At 35.6% G+C, this 23200-nt stretch overlaps 1 protein-coding gene across 1 annotated transcript; it reads right to left on the bottom strand.

Moving 5' to 3' along the window:
• Positions 1-6471: 6471 nt before the first annotated feature.
• Positions 6472-22530, bottom strand: nol10 (nucleolar protein 10). The gene is made up of 21 exons (XM_065288094.2): positions 22341-22530; positions 21991-22036; positions 21762-21860; positions 21566-21643; positions 19740-19777; positions 19481-19617; positions 19321-19386; positions 18995-19055; positions 18826-18911; positions 17506-17584; positions 17253-17402; positions 17106-17172; positions 16652-16704; positions 15032-15158; positions 11059-11138; positions 10850-10948; positions 10332-10418; positions 10048-10218; positions 8225-8532; positions 7594-7696; positions 6472-6930 (listed from the first exon to the last, which is right to left on the bottom strand). Exons 1-21 carry the CDS (start codon positions 22404-22406, stop codon positions 6754-6756), a joined length of 2178 nt encoding a protein of 725 aa, XP_065144166.2. The 5' UTR covers positions 22407-22530; the 3' UTR covers positions 6472-6753.
• Between the last annotated feature and the right edge of the window lie 670 nt (positions 22531-23200).

Genomic DNA, 23200 nt, shown 5'->3' with positions numbered 1-23200 from the left:
AACTCAAGCACCTTCTGCACTGAGATGAGGAAGATCAGAGAGCAAAAATTATATTTTTTACACATTTGCCCTCAGGATCCAGGGTTTGGTTTCACATCGTATACCTGACAGAACGCTTGACTTAAAACTATGTAAATATATTCAATGTCATCGCTGTCAGTATAGATGTAACGTGATCACGTGGGTTGCACTGGACCGAAAACAATGTTGTTTGGGAAACAAGCACAAACTGCTTCTTTCTGGCTGAAGGTTGATCAGACTACGGCCAGTGACGTTGTAAGGGTGGATTTATTACAGTGGTTCAAGCAGTAGGAATGCTGAAATGACTAAAGAAACATTAACAGCAAGATGATGTAAAACTGTATGGATCAATACGCTTCTGCTGCTGATACACTATAAAAAATTATTTGTTGGTTCAACTTAAAGAAGTAAATTACCTGCTTGGCTTAAAATGTAATTCATTCAACTTAAAAATATTAGTTGACTCAAAATATTTGTCAACTAATATTTTTAAGTTGAATGAACTCAAAAATTTAAGACAATCAGGTAACTTCACTGTAAACAAGATTTTGTTTTTGAAAGTTAATTCAACCTATTATTTAAAGTTTTTGACCTGCGATAAGTTAACATAACTTATGAAAACAAGATGAAATTGTTGAACTTATTTTTTAAAGTTAAAGTAACACAAAAATAAATGTTGATTAGAAAAAATGCATTTTCTACAGTGTACTTTTTGTAAATAACACAGTTATGATAGCAAAATATGTGGGAGAGCATTGCCAGAATATGAATATATTGTATTGTAATGGGTAGGGCTTAAATATTAATATTAACATTAACTCAAAACTTGACAGATTTATAAATGCTAAAAACTAGGGCTGGGCATAGATTAATCTCATTCAAAATACAAAAAGTAATCTTTGCATAACATATGAGTTTGTGTTGTGTGTAATTATAATGTATATATAAATACTTTTTAAATATATTTAAGAAACATTTACATGTGTATATACATTTATTTATATTATTATAAATTCTATATTATATATAAATAAAAAACTATATATAAATAAAACATTTCTTAAATGTATATATATATGTATGTGTGTGTGTGTGTGTGTGTTTAAATATACATAATATTTACACACAGCACAAACTCATATATTATGCAAAAAATTACTTTTATTTTGTATGAGATTAATCTAGATTAATCTATGCCCAGCCCTACTAAAAACAGTATAAAACTTTTTTTTACTGACTTAAGGTTACAATTGAAATGGTTACACTAATGCATGAAATGGTAAATAATAAAATGTAACTATTCCTAATTTGTATGAAATATAGCTGAGATGTAAAGAATAAAAAAGAGAAAGAAAGTTTAAAAGAAAGAGACGCATTGAGAACTAGAAGCTTGGCCGGATGACCTGAAGGCCAGAGCTCAGGTGAAGAAGAAAAGCATAAAGAAAAATAAGGCAGAGCAATTTCAACATTGCCTTTTTATCCTTTCCTTGTCCATGTAACTAAACCTCATGCAATCAAAGTGACCGAACCAAAGACCAACTTTACAAACAACTTACCAAAAGTCTTTGATCACTATCAATAACCCTTTATGCTTAGGAATGCATTTTTATGGCAGCTTATTTCACACCCAGAACACAATTTTAATTTTTTTTCCAACTTAAATTATTCACAAAGTATTTTTCAATTAAACATGTTGAAAAAAAAAGTTGAAGTCATTTTTTTACTTTTTGCTGTTTGTGTACTCTTTACCAAACTTTTCTGATTATTTTAACATGACACTTTTGTGTCTTTGTTGTGTTAAGTCATTTAATAATAAAAAGTTTATGAAACTAACAAGCGTAACTCTGCATTATTTATTAAGTTCAGGAGAAAAGATCTAAAGGGATTTGAATGGCTTTTCTCTCTATTACATCACGTCTCAAGTTAAGCACAAATCAAGACGTTTCTGACCACACTAGTCTGTGGTCACATTAATTTCATACTTAAAGACAAAACACATTAGGTTACATAGTTTCCTTGTTTTAATCATTTCGACTATGACTTTAGCAGGTGAACTCTGACCACAGAGATCGTCCAAACGGTCAAGAACTAAAAATCGAATTCATCTTCTCCAGACAATTTGATTTGTGACTTTATAAACTTTTTAAGGCAGACCTGCTGAGCCCTGAGATTGTTGAGAGATGACACAAACTTTCTGAAAAAGCCTCATGTCAGCATTACAACACCAGTGGGTCTAAAGATGAAACCACTTTCAATGCACTTTCATCAAGCATTGTTAATGACAAAATCTCCCCAGAATGCAGGTGACTCCGGGCCGGATCCACACCGAAGTAAGCAGCTCCGGTGCGGATCCGGCCCGGAGTCATCTGCCGCTTTAAAATGGTTTTGTAATAAAATTTTGTAACAAGCATCCATTTTTTTGCAGAAATAATTTAATTTACTTATATTACAATTCACTTGTATGAGTGGGATAAGAATCAAAGCTCTCTGGATGTTTCGGTTCATGGATGGATGGATGGATGGTTTGGCTCATTACTCTTTACTGAAGTTATCTGCATCCACATGGAGAAAATAAATGAGAAAAATACTTTCAGATGCAATGCATGGGTAGACACTGTTGCACTCCATTAAATATTTCTTTTAAGTAATAAAAAGCATTAAATTCTTGCATATTTGGTCATTTTAGCATGACAGCATTGGCTGCTTGGTGTCAAGATCAGATGACATGAAATCTCAATTATGATCTGCTGACATTGCTGGAGTTTCTGTACATAAAGACATACACACAGGCAGTTGAGCATCAGACCCAGCATTGATCTCAGTCTTTCTCGGCTCACAGTGCTCGAGTCAGCACATTACTCTCAACTCCTCCCATAGAGAAAGAGCCAGACAAAAGAGGAAGATCAGAAGGAGAGCGGGATCAGAAGAGGATAAATGAGGACACGACTGTGAAAAAAGAAATCAAAGCGAGAGCTCAGAGCCGTCTTGCATGCACAAACATTTACAGAGACTGTCAAAGAGCCAAAAACAGAGATGCAGTCATGTGCATAATGTCTGTGTGGCATTCAACATAATTCAGCAACAGATATTTAACAAGAATAAACATAGGGGATGACTTTTTACGTCATTTTTGATGATGTTTGGCGTGATATAATTGTATAATTCAATTACATTTTAAGTGTGTTCAGGCACTTTTTGGGGCCACGCTATGTGAGCTCACTGTTTTTATCTAATTGCACATTTAATTGGTAGAGCATTGTGTTTATACAGTAGAAGCATAAAATGTTATGTTGGATTTCCACATTGAAAGACACTTTAAATATATAATATGTACTATTGTTCTCTGACATGCCTACAGTCATGCAACCTATAAAACATAGTGTAAATAAAGTGTGCTGAAGTGGATACACACATGTCCTCTTCTAAGAAATGTACTTAGGTCCTTCACATCGTAAATCCTATTGTTGCGGTCAGATTGTCAGGCTCAGACAGTGACGTATGAAGGGGCGGCTTTTAACTTTCATCATTGAGAGGGGAGATTACTCTGAATAAACAGATCCTCTATTGTCTGACTGTGTGAAACCTAAAAATCATCTCACACACCGTACTGAACATTGTTTAAGTGAAATTATTTCATGCCTTTTAGTTCAATATATATATTAAATAAACATTGCATGTGGCCCCAAAAAGTGTGAACACACATTGAATTGAATTACATTGCAATTATATTACGCCAAACATAATCAAAGCCACTAGCCTTGATATGTAATTATATTCAAATATAATTTGAAATATATTTTTAAAATATGCAAAAAATGAACTGAAATATATTTTAAAATATATATTTTTTCAAAAGCATTTACACTGTAAAAAGTTGGATCAAGTAAAAAATTAGTTCAATTGGTAACACCTAAAAAATTAAAAAAAGTTATTTCAATTAAAATTTTTCATTTTACTTAAACATGTTAGTTAAAGGTGTAGTGGAGGATTTTCTCGAATTTTAGAAAAGAACCGCCTTCTCCACTTTTTAAAAAAAATGCAATTGCGCAACACTCCTGATTGACAACTAGGAGGACCAATAGTCTTGATGATCCACCCGGAAAAAGAAAATCCTCTGCAATACCTTTAAAGCAACTTTGAAGTAATTATTTAAGTGTACATCACGTGGCATTGGAAAAAAAACTTTGTAACCCGTAAACATAACAGTCTATATTAAAATGAAATATATTTTCAACTGCAAAAATATAATTTTATATTTTATACATACTTATACATTTTATACTTTAAACATTTTATAAAAACTTTAATATTTTGGCCAGGATTTTTTTTTTGCCGTATGGGTTGTAAAATTAGAAATATATTTGTTGCCTCTAAAATACATTTTGAAATATATGTATTATGAAGTTTAAAACTAAATACATTTTTAAAATTAAAAATATATTTAATTAACTTTACTTTCTACTAAATGTATTTTGCATATATTTAAAAATATTTTGGCCAAATAATCTTTTTTTTTTGCCGTATGGGAATGTTTAGAGAGTTTCAGGTGCGACTTACATGTTTTAGGTTCAGTCTACCAGTGTTACACTGCTGGTGCGTGTATATGTAGATATCATCAGGTCTGGTGGTACTCATATAAACACCAGCTGTGTAGATTTAACACTAGTGATTTTGCTGTGTACTGTTTGTCTAAAGGTTTTTACTAAAGCAAGAAAATGTCTGGATACACCAGCATCGTCCTATCATCACATTATCCCATCATCATAAAGCTTGTATTGATTTTGTGCCTGAATGTTTCCCTAAAAGCCTTTTGCTGTCACAGCAGCCAAGACGACTCATATTACGGTACAACCCTTCTGATGGATGGACGGAGATGTTGAGTCCCTGCAAGCATATTGAAACAGACCTAATGTCAATATTTGAACTCAGACCCATTCCTGCTCAGCACCTGACTATAATATATACAGCTTCATTAGATTTAATCTGAAGAAACTATGACAGAGAAAGTGTTATTTTATTGCATTATTAGAGTTTTATTCTTGTCGTTAGGTACTTTATGATCTTTAGTTAGGTGAGAAGTTTATTAGTTAGGGTTATAAGAGGAATAAAAGACAGAATCATACATTATTTAAGGACACGCATTATGAGGGCTGAAATACTTTTTTCTTCCTGTGCAGAAGGCTTTCATAAAGACAATGAAAAGTCTGGAGGAAAGTTCTGCTGTATTGTTTATGAATGACATCATTTTGTTTATGAACATGTTGTGTCTCTGTCTAAAGGTGGAGACCGTACATCTGAAATTACTTCACCACCCACAATTAACATGATGAGCAATGACATCGTACTGTAAAGATTCTCTTTAAATAAATCAAAAAAGATCAAAATGATTTCAGCAACATTTCAAACATGACAGCTCGCAATAATTTTTATTTACTGAGCTCAAAGTTATATTATTGTAAACCCCTTTAATGGTCAAGTGATGTTTCACTGTACACAAATCAGATTTTTTACTTTGCTGGTCCTGTAGCTCAACTGGTACAGCATTGTATTGGCTACACAAATGTTGGGTTTGATCCCATAAAAGATAAATAGCCTGAGGTCACTTTGGATAAAATTTGCAAAATATGTAATAAGTTGCAGCATTCTCCTTCCCAGCATCAGATCTAACCGTGTGATCGGACGACCAAAAGGCACCCTTCACATCTATGAGATGTTTTAAGCTTGATATTTGAGCCCTGAGGTTGATGATATAATACATTATTCTGTCTGAATGCACAAAAAGGAAGTGACTTACAGCAAAAACTCAGATGAGGAACGCTTTCACATCTAAATGTAACTTCTGATATTTAAATATAAGCAGCTGATGGTTTCATAATCTGTTGAAGCAGATCTGATTTGAATAACCTCCATCATTTAAAAAAGTAAAAAGCATGATAAATTGGTGGCTATAGTCTTAATAGTTAGATGCAAATAAAGACACAATCCTAATTTTGACTACGTATCCTATTGTGACAGGTGTAATTCATTGGTGACAGTATAACTTAAATATATTGAATAATGCAATTCATTATGACTAACCTATAATATACCAGAAATCTTAAGCACATTTTGTATAATGTATATATTTTCTATGATGTTTATAGAGAGTGTAGGGACATTTAAATGCAGCACAAGGGAACACATATTCAAGTGTTAACTTTTTCCTAAAAATGAGCGATTAAACACGTTTTGTCTTTTTTTCTTAATAGTGCATTCCCTTTAACAGATATAAAGTTGTGAAAATGACTCATCTTCATGCCATATTTTTATGTTTTTTGTTGAACCAGTTTGTGAAAGTAAAACCAGAATTCAGTAAAATACCCGTGAGAAGAATATAAGAATTATAGTTATTAAATAGTGAATCCGATTGGTTTCGTAGTGCAATGCAACAGAAGAGAAATGAGAGGAGAAGTGAGTAAAATGTTTTATGATTCTTTACAAAACAAAAGGTCCTGTTTAGACTTCACAACGTGATGTTGTGAAACAGAGGAGGTTCGAGACACACGCACAATGTGAAAGTGAGACAGTTCTTGCTCATCGTCAGCATCTGTAATGAAACTCACAGTTGCAACAGTCTCAGTCTCCTCACAATCTCACGCATTTCATATGAAATACATTACCACAACACTTTTTTATGCTTTTCATGGCAGTATTAAAAAAGTCCTGTACTTAAGGCACATGATCAGTGTGATGTTAAAAAGGTCTCCGGCCTCTTCCTCCTCCGCCTCGTCCTCTTCCTCCTCCCCCTCTTCCTCGTCCTCTACCTCCTCCTCCTCTATTTGAATGTAAGTGACCTGCAGCGCGTCTGATCTTCCTCCTCTCTTCATGATGATCATGTTCAGCCCGCTGTTGATTTCTCTGCTTCTCTGACTGATAAAGTAAAAGAGTTGTGCATGAAGTAAATCATTAGGATCTGTCAAACCTACACAAAGTTTACAACTTCACACTGAACACTTAAAAACAGAACTAAAGTTCTGTTTTTATGCATATGCAAGGTTCAACGTAGAGTGCGTGTGACACTTCTTTATTATTTATAGACAAATACGCACAAATTCATGTATGTATTTAAGACATATTTATTTATATTTTTATATAAAAATAAATTGTATTTTTCTGAAATGTATAAATGTAAAATTCATGTTGTCATATGAAGGCAATATTTAGATCCCTGATATGTCATTTTTACATGGAATTCATGAGAATAGCAATTCTTAAGTACAGACCAAAATAAACAAGATTTCCACCGTTGACATTTCCATAGAGTTGCCCAATAGCAATTTAAGTGTTAATGGTAATTTAGGAAGAAAAGGTAGGCGGTTGACATCATTTCAAAACATTTTGTGCATTAGGACTATGTTGAGTATACATGATCAGTGCACTACAGGTATCTAAATGGTTTTGTTTTAAGGTTTTAAGGCACAGTGTTATGTAGGTAAGTGCATTAAATATTGCATGTGCGAAGTGTGACTCGTGTTGCAGTGCAATGTCTGCGCAGACAGTAAAATATCTGGGAAGGTTGTGGATATATTTTACCTTCTTTAGGGTGAAGGTGAGCTGTTTACTTCCAACTGCTGTGTCATTGAGGTTCAACATCCCAGATCTCTCCTCTCGCTTGAGTCTCTCCTCCAGAGAGGTCCTGTCCGATGACAAACAATACAGTTACATACATTACCATTACAAGAATGATCTCATAATCCGTGGACTGAGATGACAAGTGTGTAAATGTACAACAAAAGATTAAGCTGAAAAAATGTGTGTGGGATTGTTGATAATAATGAGCAATACAAAGTAACTGAGGTCATGGGGAATTTTCCTGAATTGTGACACACAAGTTTGTCATCTTTAGTATAAAGAGCTCATTTCTTAAAACCAACATCCACATTTTGTCGTCTCACTGGCAGATGATAGGCAAGACATAATAAGAATGGATCTGTATATAATAATAATAAGTGAACCACGTTCACTATTTTCAGCAAGCTAGCGTGTCACCTATTAATAAACCAGCCGGCTTCAACACAAGTCACTGGGTGTCAGTCGAGGTTAAACAGGCTTACGTTATTTTAAACCTCTCCTGTTCCCTATTTAACTGCACAGAAGTGTGGATGTTCGTGTATGGGACTATAATAATAATCTAGGTGTAAAGTGTGGTGTTGTAGTGACGTACTTCTGCATCTTTTGTTTGTGAGCCACATCAGTAAAGCTGCGAAACTCTTCTCCAGCTTTAATCTGATAGAAGCGAGGCCGATTCTGAGCATCCTGCCGGGGATTCCTGACCGGATCTGAACTCTGTAAGCTGGTGTTACGGTCCTGCTGTCGTCTCTCTTTCCTCTCGTCGTTCCTGCGCTCTCTCTCTTCCAACCGCAGAAGACGTCTCTGCTCTCTCACCTCCTCCACCCAACTCTTATCATCATCAGAGCTTTCCTCTTCATCCGAGCTGGCGCGGCCCTCAATCTCCTCCTCTTCCTCATCCTGCTAATAAGACAAGAAGAGAAACATCATTAGTGTGAAATTTAAGGGTAATGCACTCTCGATCCAAACTAGTGAAACTTTAAGATTACATTTTTTTAACTATTTCCCGCCATTGACAAGTTTACTCGTCAATTAACTCTTTGCCTGCCAGCGTTTTTTCTTTAAATGTTGCCAGCCATTTTCACAAGGGTTTAATGCATTCCAGAAAATGTTCATCTTTAAATATATTAACATTCAATATAGCAAATGAAAGAACAGACCCTCTGCTTTCAAACAAACAAAACCCTGTTTCATCCTACCTTCATTATTTTTTCTTTTTATCACCTCTCAAATATGGGAAGGTTTCTTAAAAACACAATTTTTTTGCATTTTTGTGAAGGACTTTTGATAGAGATCAGATTCAAAACAATGACCAAAACATACACTGAATTCTTACTCTTTCATGCGAGGCGTTGCTTCCAGGTTGTATAAGTTGGAGAAGAGCGCCACCTGGTGGTATTTGCGGATTGCCGGAAATACTCGTCATTGGCAGGGAAGCGTTTTCTCTTAACTGGCGAGAAAAGTTAAGAAAAAACGCTTCCCTGCCAATGACCACTTCTTACTGCAATTCCTATTTCCGCTATTATCCACTAGGTGGCATTCCTACCTGACTTCTAATGTTGCGTTTACACCAGCCGCCGTAGGGGCGGCAAAAATGCGCTATTCGCGTGTAGTTGGACGCTTGAACATTTGAACTCACTCGCTTCATTCGCGTGTGAAAGCCGCGCGTGAAATTTTAGTCATCGACTCCGCCACTTCGCTCTCTTCCTGTAATCACATCACTACTACAGCAAGGTCCTGAAGTTCTGATTTTTCAACTCGCGCGTTTCCCGCTGCAGCGCTCAATTCACGCAGAACGCGCCATCTGCACCGCACCATCCGCACCGCACTTAACGCGTGTACCGCGCCGCAGGATGCCTAATCGTGTCTTTGCATTGACTCAACATGTAAATCACCCGCGCTTGACGCCTCTATCGCAGCTGGTGTAAACGCAGCATTACTCTTTCACATGAGGCATTGCTTTCAGGTTGTATAAGTTGCAGAAGAGCGCCACCTGGTGGATAATAGTATTGCGGATTGCCAGAAAAACTCGTCATTGGCAGGAAATCGTTTTCTCTTAATTGGCGGGAAAGAGTTAAGAGAAAACGCTTCCCTGCCAATGACGAGTTTTTACTGCAATCCATATTTCCGCTATTATCCACTAGGTGGTGCTCTTACCTGACTTAAAACACTCAAGCATCCACTGATCCAAAAACATTAAATACATTTTTTGCTCAAAATGTGGTGTTTTTGAAAAAACCTACTCATATTTGAGACGTGATAAAAGGAAAAGTAATAAAGATAGGATTACAGAGGGTCTGTTGTTTTATTTGATATATTGTATGTTTAAATATCAAAAATTTTCTGGAAGGCATAAAACTTTTGTGTAATCATAAAAATGAGTTTATTCAGTGTTACTTTGTTAAGCTCTTAATTTACCTGCTGTTCCTCATCATGGACAGACTGGACCAGTTTCTTTCTTCTCCTTTCACCCACTTTAGACACAATGGGGTTCAGCAGTCTGAACTCTTCGCTCTGTGCATCCACCTGGTATTCAGGATTCTCAAACATCACCTTGAACCGATCGTCCGTCAGGAGGTTGGCTGCGTCCTTGGTTACAAACAAATGATAGGAGAGAGAGCGAGAGAGAGAGAGGGAGATAGATTTATATAAACTCCCGAAACAATCAGTGTATAGTTGTGTAACAGGGGAAGATTTCTCACTTTGCCCTTTTTCTTCATCTTCTTGGTGTGAAGATCGCGTTCCTCCATGAGTTTCATGGCCAGCTCTTTATTGACCTTGGGCAGCTTCTGTTATGAACACAGATAACAGGACAAGAGAAACACAGAGAGTCAAAGCCTTGAAGATAACACAAGCATGGGAATAAACAAAGTGCTTTGGTGAAGATGACCCCATCATCCCACTGCTCTGTTTGTTGCTATAGGGCAGGGGTCAAGTGATGTCACAGACCAAACTAATCAATAAACACTTCTTTCATTATCAATTAGTTATTGTAGCCCTCATAAAAACCCAGCCATTCTTCAGTTTTTAAGTGACGCATTCAGTCAATGGTCTCATTATGTGACAATAACGTCTAACTAGATTCCTTTCATTCTTCATGCATTTGTCCAGATGACTAAAATAAGCGTTTTTTGTTCTCCAAATGTTTCCCGCTCATTTATTTCTATGAATCAAGCATTCAGTCAATTACAAAGACAGGGGTGAATGTGTGTTACTGTACCTTGATCTGCACCCTCTGTGCTCTCGACTCCTCAATCTTCTGCCGGATTCGGTCCTTGCGGTACTCCTCATACGCGAATGGGTTTGCCAAAGTCTTCACCTACAGCAGTGCATGTGAATCAAAGACGTTTACCCATAAAAATATAAGTCATCATACAGAAAATCGTGCACAAATGCTTTAACATAAATATCAAAGTTATTTATGAGCACCTTGTGATAAAGTCTGATGTCCATGAAGAATCCATGCATGTAAGCCCTGAGCAGAGCCGAGCCAATCAGATGAGCCAACCCTGGAAAAAAACATTGAGCACAATCGGAAAAACAGCTTTATTTGGGTCATTACAATAATTACACTATGATGATGATAATGATAATAATAATAATAAACAATTATGCGCTGGGTCCTGTCTATGACATGCTTATAAACTATAAGATTACTGATGATGAAATCTGTTATTTTTGAGATATTGCTTGTTTGTGTAAATAAAACATCAATTTAATATGATGTTAAAAATACATTTAAATACCAACTCCAGATTTTAACCCTTAATTCAAGAATAAATATTATTAATATCAATAAATGTATTTTTAACAATTGTTAAATACAACAAGATTGCAGTCAGTGTGAGAAAATCTCTAGCGTTATTTCTTTGCTGATTCACTTGTTTTCATATTTAAGCTATAAGTAATGTTTAAAGTTAATGTAGTGGTCCCGAAAGCACGCAGGGACATCAACTTTCAAACCCGGGTCAATACCTTGACCCTTACAAAACACAAACAACCAAACAACATTGATCACTCACTGATCAATAACTGATAAAAACTCACTATTGCTACCAAATCATCAACATTATACAATCTGGATTCATCATTATTTAAGATATTTATGTTTATCTGTTTTTTTATTATTATTCATTTTAAGTTGCCAGGTTTGTCCTAAAGCACATTATTGATCTTTCTCTATATCAGGTTTGGTGAGCTAGTTCACCGATCAACCACCTAAAAAAGATGTAAGGTTTACACTAGAGATAAAACCCAGACATCATCGGTTACACAACTGCTTCAGACTGACAACAACAAATCCATCAGACAAAAGCCTCTTTCACAGTAAATTACCATAAATTTACCAGAATCATTCTTACAGGAAATACAAAAATGTATGCATGCAAATTTGTTCTGCCCTTTTAGCAGTAAGATATAGGGGTGTGACAAGATCTTGTGTATTAAAACGTCACTATATTTCCCGAGAAGTTAAAATGCTGTCTCGTGATATCAGCAAACTCAGCGTGTTCTGACATCGTCCTTGCTCTTAGCGATAATCTGTTCACACATAGCATTGCTCCAATAAATGACTGGAAATCTTACAACTTCTTTAACTGGTAAATTGACAGGAGCAATTTTACAAAAAGATCCTGTTCACAAATGGAGGAGTGAGATCCAGAAGTGCGTAAATGACATTTTACAAACTTTACAGAAGGACAAGAACAAAAAAATGACCATAGTTGGATCTTACTTTGTGTTCCAATTTCAATATTTCATAAATGTAAATTGATTTAGAATTCACTCGTGTCTTTTTGGCAGCTCATCATTTGACATCTCCATTTCACCCACAATGTCACTTTCGCACTTCTGGTTCTCACCCCTCAACATGTTCTTATAACTGCAATTTAACAGTAAAGACCCATACCACTAGTTAGGATTAGAAATCGGTCAATTATTAATTGGTTAACAAGCTTTATTGGTTCAAGTATGAAATATCTTAACGTAGCAGGTTTCAAATTTACTCATTTCCTGTACTTTGTCAAAATGATGGATTGCAATTGTAAAATTGTAAATTTTTAAGCACAATATTTTAAGTAGTCATAAATCAGGGCTCGCAAAATCGCTAGCCTGACGTACCGGGGCTATTTTGCCTTCTAGTCGGCCTACCAAAATGTATCTCTGCCCGGCGGGCTATCTTACTGTGGGTTCACACAGACCGCGTTTGCGTCTAGTTTGCCGCTTGAACATTCCGAGTTTACTCGGTTCATTCGCGTGTGAAATTCTAGTTATTGAGACATTCACGTAGAAATTCGCGTCATGGGAGGGGCTTCTGCGACTCCGCCCACGTCGTGTAATCACGTCACTACTAGAGCAAGCTCCTGATTGGTTAACGCGGCATGTTTTTCCACCAAAGTTCAACATTTACAACTAGTGCATTTCCCACTGCAGCGCTCAATTCGTGCCATTCTCATTTGCGAAACTAGATGCGTAAATGAGGCGGAATCGCATCTAAATGCCTCATTAGCGCCGCGAGACCTCCAGACACGTGTCAACACGTCTTCATGTTGACTTAACATTGAAATCACTCATGCTGACGCCTCTACCGCGGCTGATGTGAACGCAGCATTAGAGAGGAAAAATATATTTTTCAATACTTTTACATCCTTTCACAGATTTGGTTGTGTAATTATGTTGTACGCAATTCGTGCATCACATTTAAATGTTGAAATCGTGCTTTTTAGTTTCACTTTCCAGTCGCGATCGGTCAAACTGTACAGGTGCGCGCAGTACTGATTTGTCATTGATGCTCTGAATCTGTTGTGCACAAATTCCTCCAACGTCGTCTTGTCAGTTATTATTTTCCTCAGGTAGAAAGATGAAATATCCCACAGCAAGCTTAAATGTGATATAGACTGCATATTCATAAGCTATGTACAGAAGCACACATGCAAAAACTCGCATACAAAGAGTTGCATTTCCGACTACGCGCACAAGTTCTCCCTCTCATGTCTTTACAAGACAGATACACACAAAACAATCTTGTCATGTATTCTAGTATAAAAAAAATATTTATGTTTTGAAGTAAATCAGATTTTTGACATTAAGCCATGTGGCTCCATGCAGAACTTTCTCTTAAAGCGACAGTAGCTCATTTTTAACTGATCTAAAAATCATCCAGTCTCTGACTGGAAAAACATTATATGATCCAAACTGTGAGTTTTGTGACCCATTGGACCACTATTAAATGGTGAGTAGATTCAGTGTGGAGAAAAGCAGAGACAGATTTTTTCAGCACCAAAAACAACAAGAATAGCAAGGCAAACATTGTGGTCAGATGCCCTCAACATCAAGCAGCATTTTCTTATCTGTGACTTTTTCAGATTCAGAATTTGAAGTTTAAAGAAATTTATTAGTTAACTTAGAACCACATATTTGGATTGATGATTATTATGTGTGTATTGATAGATGTTTTGTCTTAATATTGTACATTAAAAATGATGTCATTTTTATTCTGTCTACTTGCATTCATTTCGGGATACCAAATACGGAAAAACGCCTGCCTGAAGGGCTACCAGGGATTTAGAAATTTTGAGAGTTTTGTAAATGCACGTCTTTCTGGGGAATTCACTTTTTCTAAACCAATCAGACTGAGGTTTATGATCAGAGAAGTTAGTTCACTAGATATCTGCATCTCTTCTCTTTCATTGGACCCCTTGTTATACAATCATCTGCGTCACACACGCTGCTTTCTGCTGATGCTGACATTCCTCTGCTGTTTTCCTTCATCTTTCCCACCTTCTGCCCACTGGACTGAATATTTTCGTCTATCCGGCTCTGTTTCTGTTCGGTCTGCTTGTACACATCAATCTTTGACTTCAGTAAACTGTTAGGAAGTTGTGCGTTCAGTAACCATAACTACTGAATGTTTTACAAGTAACAATAAATGGCTGACAGATGAACCAAGATCCACCCAAAATCTCCATTCAACCTTTTAGGCACACCTCCATATAACCCGTTAAAACATGCCCATCAATTGAAATGATAAAACCTATCCTTAAGGCAAATTCCAACGTTGTGTTTTCAGAAGAACAGTTGAACAGAAGACCAGGCTGAAGGACCAGCAAATACACGAGCCAAGCTGGTCAAGCTGGTTTAGGCTGGTGGGTCAGCTGGTTTCCCCTGCCTCTCTAAAACCAGCATGCTACACTAGCTTAACCAGCTAAAACCACGCTGGACAACCAGCTAAACCAGCCAACCAGCTTGTGCTGGTTTAAGCTGTTTTTTCAGTAGGGTAAACTTAAGTTAGTTTGAAATGGCCTGAGGAAAAATATCTTGGACAAATATTAACCACAGACTTTATTACGTTCATAAATCAAAAACGTCCAGACGCAGCCACTCTGAAAATGTGGAAAACTCTTACCCAAGTTCTCCAGGTCCTTGCGGGTAACAAACTTATAGTCGTCATAGACGGTGCTCTCTGGGTTCTCCTCAAGTTCTTCTGTTAGATTATCTAAAAAGGAACACCAACGTGGAGCAGGACCAAGAGCCTGAAGAAACACAGATTTAAGACATCAGAAAAATAACTTACAGATGTTTAATAAATCCATTCATGAGACCATTAGACATTTTGCATTACAACATAAACATTACAAATAAAATACTTAGAACCAAAACTCCATCAATTAACAGTAGCCTACTATAATGTAAAAACATGATATTAAAGGGGACATATCGTGAAAATCAAACTTATTTTATGTTTATGCGCTATAATAGTGTCCAAAGTGCTTCTATCAGCCTAGAAAATGTAAAAAAGATCAACCCAAAAACTTAGTTTTGGTAAACCATTATCTACAAGCCTGTGAAAAAATAGATCATTGAAATTTGGCTCCCCTTGTGATGTCAGAAGGGGATAATAGTGCCCTTAATCTGCACTATTCAACCACGGCACTGCCATTTAGTGCAGAGATCAGCTCATTTGCATTTTAAAAGACCCCCCCTCACAAAAAACATGTTATAATAAATTATCTAGATTATATTTTGAGCTAAAACTTCAAAAAAAAAGTTTTATTTGAGATCTTAAAAAAGTCTTGTGAAATGTCCCCTTTAATATTTAATACTTTATGTTGGGTGCTTTTTAATGTATACACTTTACGAGTGTTTGCAGTACTACCTTTACAGTAATGAAACGTTAATAATCAAAAACTTTGGGTTCACATTATAGGTGTAGATCATTTTATTATATGCAGGGTTCCTACACCAAGTAAAATGTCAAATTTCCTGACTTTCCATGACTAAAAAGCTAAATTTCCATGACTTGTGTCCGGGATGCCGTGAGTGTACACCTTGAGTTTATAAAAATGTAGCTTAAATGCGTGAAATGAATAAACAGCTTGGAAAAAAGGCTTGGACCCAGAAATAGTATTCCTTATGTCATAGGTTAAAGTCGGGGTGCATGATCTCTGAAAGCCAATGTTGACATTTGAAATCATATAAACAAACACACTCCTACCCCTATAGAATCTGAACCTTCTTTTAATAGACCCGCCCCACACATATGCAACCCAGGCAACGATGGCGGTTAGTAGACACGCCCCTTACTGCTGATTGGCTACAAGTTTTTTGGAAGTCGGCATGACTCACTTTTCCAAAGTGTTTTTCAACAACCTTTAACAACCGGATTACATTTTTAAAAAATCTAACTATAATTTAAAGCAACAAACAAAATCCCCGATATTATTTGACTTTTAAATTTACATCCCTGCCTTTTAATATCTGGAAAAAGATCTTTAAAAATTCAATGAGATTCCAGAAATTCCATGACTCGTGGGAACTCTGTACATACATGTATACATACCTCTGTACTTATATCTACAAAAATGTAGATACGCAACGTCAACGCTTGATTTAAAATGGTTCCAGAGAAAAGTTAATCTCTTATTCAACACGTGTCTCATATCTGTGCTTTTACTCAGAAACCCAGAAAAGGTGTGTAACTGAACATAATGTACAAAGAAACTCAATGACTCAGTGTAACACTTACAGGAATGTAAAAGGTGTTCATTTTAGGATCTTCATTGGCAGTGAACAGCATACCTGTGAAAAGTGTTAGAAAACAGTAAGAAGAAACAAAAATACACAAGTGTCAGGTTAAGGAAACACACATGATTTATGATGCCAATATCAACATCCTCCTAACGTCTACATGTGGGTCTAAACATCACAGTCTCACATATGACCTCTACTTCAAATCACAGAAAAAAGACTTATCTTATAGAGAGACTAAAACACATCAAAGTCAATGTTTATAATATTATATTACGTTATGTGTATTACAATGATATTACAATAATTTGCTTCATTTCTCAGAAGTAAAGACTGTTTACACATATTTTAAATGTGTGTCTGCTAAAATTTACTGTGTCAAATTTTAGTCTTTGAAGAATAAACCACCGTTTTACTGGGGTACAAGTTTAGCTCATTTGCGTTCAACTAACCAGAGGATGGGTAGAGACAGACATCATTGATGTTGGCCTGAGGTTCGATGGAGGAAAACACTTTTCCCTAAAATGATATACATGTTTACTGCACGTTTAATGTTTGGGGGTTAAGTATATCATTAAAACTAAGAGTTGGGCTCTTACGTTGTTTTTGTTCCACATCTTGATGATTTTGGAGTCGGCGGATATCACCAGGTCAAGCTGGTCTTGGAAATGAAGGGATTTGATGGGCAGACCGTAGTAATGATCTTTAACCAGGAGAGGATGTGAGGAACGCAGATCATAGAGAAGAACCTGAACACACAGCACAAGTCTGATTATTCAACTCATCACAAGAGTCAATCATTAAGCCTTTCATACTGTAAAATAAGTTTATTTAGACTGGTAAAGTAATGACCTGTCCAGTACTGGTGCCCACTGCCAAACCCAAAGAACCGTTAAACTTCAGTGCACTGACTGACGGCAAACCTTCAACCCTACAACAGAGATTAACACGATTAAAACATGCTGCACATTAAACATCTGAAATAACATTTCCCTTATTCACAAAATTAACTACTAAAAGATTTTGAGGCCTAAACACAAATCTTAAAATTCACACACACACACTAGATCTCTCATATTTCTAATATCACAAACACTTTGTTGAAATTATTGAGTGTTGCCACAGAAAAAGCGTGAGTTACAAAATTTGAACTTTGGCGGAAAAACGCGCCATGTTAACCAATCAAAAACTTGCTCTAGTAGTGACATGATTACAGGAAGTGGGTGGAATAGCAGAATCCCATCCAATGATGCGAATTTTTGCATGAATGTCTCGATGACAAGAATTTCACGTGCGGCTTTCATACAAGAATGAAACGAGTACACACAAAATGTTCAAGCATCCATCCAACTACGCGCGTTAGACGCAAATTTGACCCCTTAAACGCGCCTGGTGTAAACCCAACATTAGAGGTCTTCATGTGTCCACTTAGATTCGAAAACCTGTGGTCCGACCCGAGCAGGTTTGGGTCTAAATCTTTCATGTATGCCTCGGACACAAGTCAAGCTTAATTTTAGTGGCCTTTGGTAATTTATAATGATTGTGTTTTTTGCCAAACGGACCCGAGAAGACCCAAGTCGTGTACATCAAGTCCTTTTCCAACCCCTCCTTTGTTTATCAAGAGCGCTTGCGACATTGTGTGGCTGGCGGTAGATTATTTTCATTGAGCCAGACCTGTCAATCAATTTTCAATGCACATTTTGGTGGTTACCTTGGTGTCATCGTCAGATAACAAATGAAAACAAATGGAGCATTGGGCCAAATTGGATGCAAGGCCACCGGGGTTTCTTTATGTCTGACTCATCGGTGCCGTTTACATTCTGGTTAAAAAAATTACCAATGGGTTGGACTAGGGTGTAATTTTCTCGGGTTTGTCTAAGGTCGGGTCTTTCTTTAAAGAAAATTATTTATGCATGCCATGTCATGAAAAAAGTAATTCGGGTCATTTCAGGTCAGGTACATTTCTTTGGACCCGAGAAGCCCTCTAGTGTACATATAGGGCCAACAAATTTAAAACAAAATGTTTTTATATAAAAGTAACTGCATTTATAATGATGATGGCTACATTCCTTCAAACATTTCTGTAACAATGGTAGAAACTTTGTATCTTTGCACTGTAAACATGTTGCATAGCAACACTGTCATCAGGATAAATAAGGTCATGTGACTCACTCGGTTCCATCAGTGACGCTGCTGAGGGCGGAGTCAAGAACAGCCACTCTGTTCCTTACACGAGGATCCCAGCATTCCACTCGCCCCTTAACAAACACCAACACACAATAACTAACCAACTAACCAGTAACATGTACACAAGTCATTTATTACTAAGCGGTACACTGACCTCTAATGTACCTGCAGCAAACAGATGATGGACGGGATTAATGTCACACACATTCAATTCTCTGTAAAGACACAAGAGTTTCAACATTCAGATCAACTCATCAAACATCTAGGTAGTTGACAAACACAATTTTTATTTCATTTTACAGTGCATTAGCCGGTATACATTTTTTATCAGTGGATGTGTGCTTGAACCCATGACCTTTTGCTCCACTAACGCATTGCTCTTGTAGTAACAGCATGTCTATGTTATTTCTTAGTAATCTTTTTCCTGGAACATCATCACGAGAAACAAACACTGGCGCCCTCTGATGGTCAGATACTTACACTGCGTCTGTCTGTAGAGAGTTGAGAAATCTGCCTTGTTCAAGGTTCAACCGGAAGATCTCTGAACTGGAGCATAACATTACACATCATTTCAATACAACAAAACAGACTCAGTTGGTTATAATGGTTATAAAGGACTATTAACAAAAAAGGACATTACCTGGCACCCACGAAGTACAGGTCACAGGAATTGTAGTGGTAGGAGAAATCCCTACCAAATTTTGGGATGCGAGTCTTATAGTAATGACCATGCTGTGAGTGAAATTCCACATAGCGGTCGATATGCAGAAACACCAACTATATGCAAACAAAGACAAAATATTTAATCATTCTTTTAAAATTTCATTCGTTTTTCTATTAGAGTTAAGCACCATTAAAACAGACACATAAGCATAGACACAAACAGGTGAAATTCTTACCTTAGAGTAATCATCTGACAGAATATCAAACGCCACCACTGTGAGAAAAAATAAAACATCAGATGACCTTCATTACATCATCAAGCACCTGTCTCAGTCATCACATCTTTTGTTATTTGTAATGGAAGCTTAAGTGCTTGCATGTGGTCATACTGAAATATTAACCAGTGGAGTCAGACACATAGGACATCAGATATCATCACAGAGAAAACCCAAAACATCACGGCCAGCGTTTGCAAAATAAAATAACCCTTACATACTTACATATAATATATGATATCTAATAATAATAATAATAATCTTAAGTATTACAACACTAAAAATATTGAAACTATACGCAATAGACCTTTCTCACAACTTCCGTATTTATGACCGGAAATACGCAATCGTCGCGGAAATTTACTTCCTCCGCAGTCAAGGCAATGTAAAAAGCCGTATCTGTTCCATCAATTCCCTGTTGATGATGAAGTTAGACAGAAGTGGATTCAGGCTATTCGGCGAGACTTATAATGTGTCGTTTTAGTTAACAGTTCAGTAACAGTTAGACTCGCTCTCTACTTACCTAGAAATTTATGGACAAATTCTTCATGGAAAAAGTTTTCCTCCATTAGTCGTGTCACATCAGCAAATGTAATATTTGGCAAATCCGTTAACGAAGTTGTGTAGACTTTTTGATCCATTTTAAACTTGCCCGGGTTTATGTTTTTCTAGTGTGTTGACGCTTGACAGGGACTCCGCTTACACGACGATTACGTATTTCCGGTTACTGTGAGAAAGGTCTATGACCTTTAATTTGGCCCATCATGCCATGTGAGATAATTAAACATTTTTTTAAATGTTCAGTTTTCTTTGTACATTACAATATGTAAATTTAAATTAAATGCAAGGAATTAAAGTGAATAAATTTTTTTATGTGCATGTATACTTGAATGTGTATAGCATGCATCACGAAACTCAATGAACTTGGGTACTATAGGCTAATAATAATATAAATAATATAATATAATATTATAGGCTAATCATGGAGAGGTCGAGGCAGTGGTACACAGGCAAAAGGAAATTTAAAAATGATTGGCAAAATGATTTATTTTTTTTACAGCAGTTACCTTTGAAAAAAAACTGCATTAGTTATGAATAAACAGAGTAATGTTTGCTTATTTATTTTTGAAATATTAGAAAATTATAAATGAGGAGAATCAGGGCAACTTTAATTTAAATACAACACAGCAACATTTATGTTCGGCCCACGGCCCTCAGTCAGGTTGCATCCCTGTTCTAAATGTATGCAAAAATAAACTATGAAATAATGGTATTTATACACCTACAGACGAACAGCTCTTTATTTGAGCTTATTACATTAATATTAGATGTATGGATTAATTCACATCTTTTTTAATAATAAACACAAACAAACCCTTATTTTATTTTTATTTCTGGTTCCATTATTATTAATTGAAAAAGACAGGCATTGCTTATACATCCAATTTTAATTTTCTAATTATTAAACTATTAACAGCAGTTATTTTAACATTATGACACAAAACTCCTTCTGTACTTTAAATATATACAATTTCATATGAAATTATACTGAATTCATATTTAAATAAATTATATGGACTATATGGTTTAAGTATCATTGCACAAAAAGCAATAATTTTTCATCAAGCAATAAAATTTTTTTTATTCTTACTATTCTTTAATATTACTCATATTTGACTTAGGTTTAGGTTATATTTAAGTTCTAGTTTTATAATCACACATCTGTGTTGAACAAAAAGCACTGTATATTTTAAACTGCATGTATTATAAATGTTTATAACACTTACCATCAGAGTCCAGACATCGTTCAAACTTCAGAGATAACTGATATGTGTCATAACATCGTACTCGAGGTTTGTACGTGCCTGAAAGCATTTAAACAAAGTTTTAAAACACATATGCACAAACAACAAATATTATTTTTTACTTTTTTCAATAATCGAACTGACAAATCACAAGCCAAGAGATTTCTCATTAAAGTACCTGCAGCTAATATGTACTGTCCATCACGAGACACTTTAATAGAGGTGCAGACTGTGGGCATCTCAAAATCCTGAATAAGCTCAATCCTCTTCTGGATATCTATTTAAAGAAAAGAAAAAATTAATTGTAATGCTTTAATACAAGAAAGAAAAATATAAAATATATTTATGTATTGATATATTTCTTACTGTAAAAAAATGTAAATGTATAAAATGTTATACGATCTTACCAACATCTTTATTCTGTAAAGCTCTCTTCTTTCGATCTGACAGCCACTGAAATTAAAATGTAATGCATTGTTTAAGTAACCTGACATTACAGATAATCTCAAATGCATTTTAAAGGAATCATTTGGTTATTAAAATTAAAGCATGGATATAAAGTTAGCCCATTCATTACAACAAATATTAACTGCGATCAGCATTTCGTACAATTGACAGGTAAAGGGGTGTAAAATACAAATAAACGAGGCTGGTTTTGTAAATTAAGTAGCTGATAGTTTACTAAAAGATATAAAATATAATTTAGGTTATTTATCAACTCTACTGAACTAGTTAGAGAAAAAGAAGGATGCTTTACCTCCGGAAGAGATTTTCCGTGACTCAGATTATAAATCTTCACATTATTTACACTGGACACCTGCATGGCTGAAGCCGTCAAACATAACACACAAATCAAATGTATAAATAAATACTGATGCGAGCAGACATCAACCAGCAAAACTCATCAGACCCATGTGGTCGTCACAACAGGAAGTGAACCGGTCCGAGTCCGTGTCTCCGTGTGGAAACACAGATGCCGGCACAATAGTTCCTAGCTCACCCTTCTTGATACGTAACATAAAAATACTTATAGGTATTAAAAAAAAAACATTAATAAAATAAAAATTTCAGATTTATAAAATTGAAAACGGATTTTTATTTGAATATATGAGTTTAAATACAATACTGTTTAAAGGTTCGGTTCATTTAAATGAACATTTTGTCTTTTTTTATTTTAACACATATTTGCGTATAGCCTTCTATAATGAAAAATTAAATATTGTTTTAATTAAAAAAAGTAAAAAACATTGTTTTGGCTTAATGTTGTTGTAATAAATGTTGTAATTAAAACGTACACATGTATATATCTAAAGCTCACGTTTATCAATTTGCCCTGAGTTGACATTTATAAAAAAAAAAAACATGTCCTTATTACACAGTTCAACCTTTCAATTAAATGTACCTTTAAATGTAGCAGTTGACTCTTGACTTAATGTATCCATGCAACGTTATTAAAGTATGTGTGTATATTATTAGGCCACCATAGAGTTTCCAAGAAGCAATGACACTGTTGCTTTAAAAGAATGTGTTGGGAATCAAATATAGGATCATTGTGTGTAATGTAAGAAGAGATGTGGTTGCACAAAACACACACACAACAATGAGGTAACAACTATC

The sequence above is a fragment of the Paramisgurnus dabryanus genome, chromosome 17 (assembly GCF_030506205.2).
Source record: "Paramisgurnus dabryanus chromosome 17, PD_genome_1.1, whole genome shotgun sequence".
Lineage (NCBI taxonomy): Eukaryota > Metazoa > Chordata > Actinopteri > Cypriniformes > Cobitidae > Paramisgurnus > Paramisgurnus dabryanus.
The sequence above is the reverse complement of the archived record's forward strand: the minus strand, read 5'-3'. Positions and strand labels throughout refer to the sequence as shown.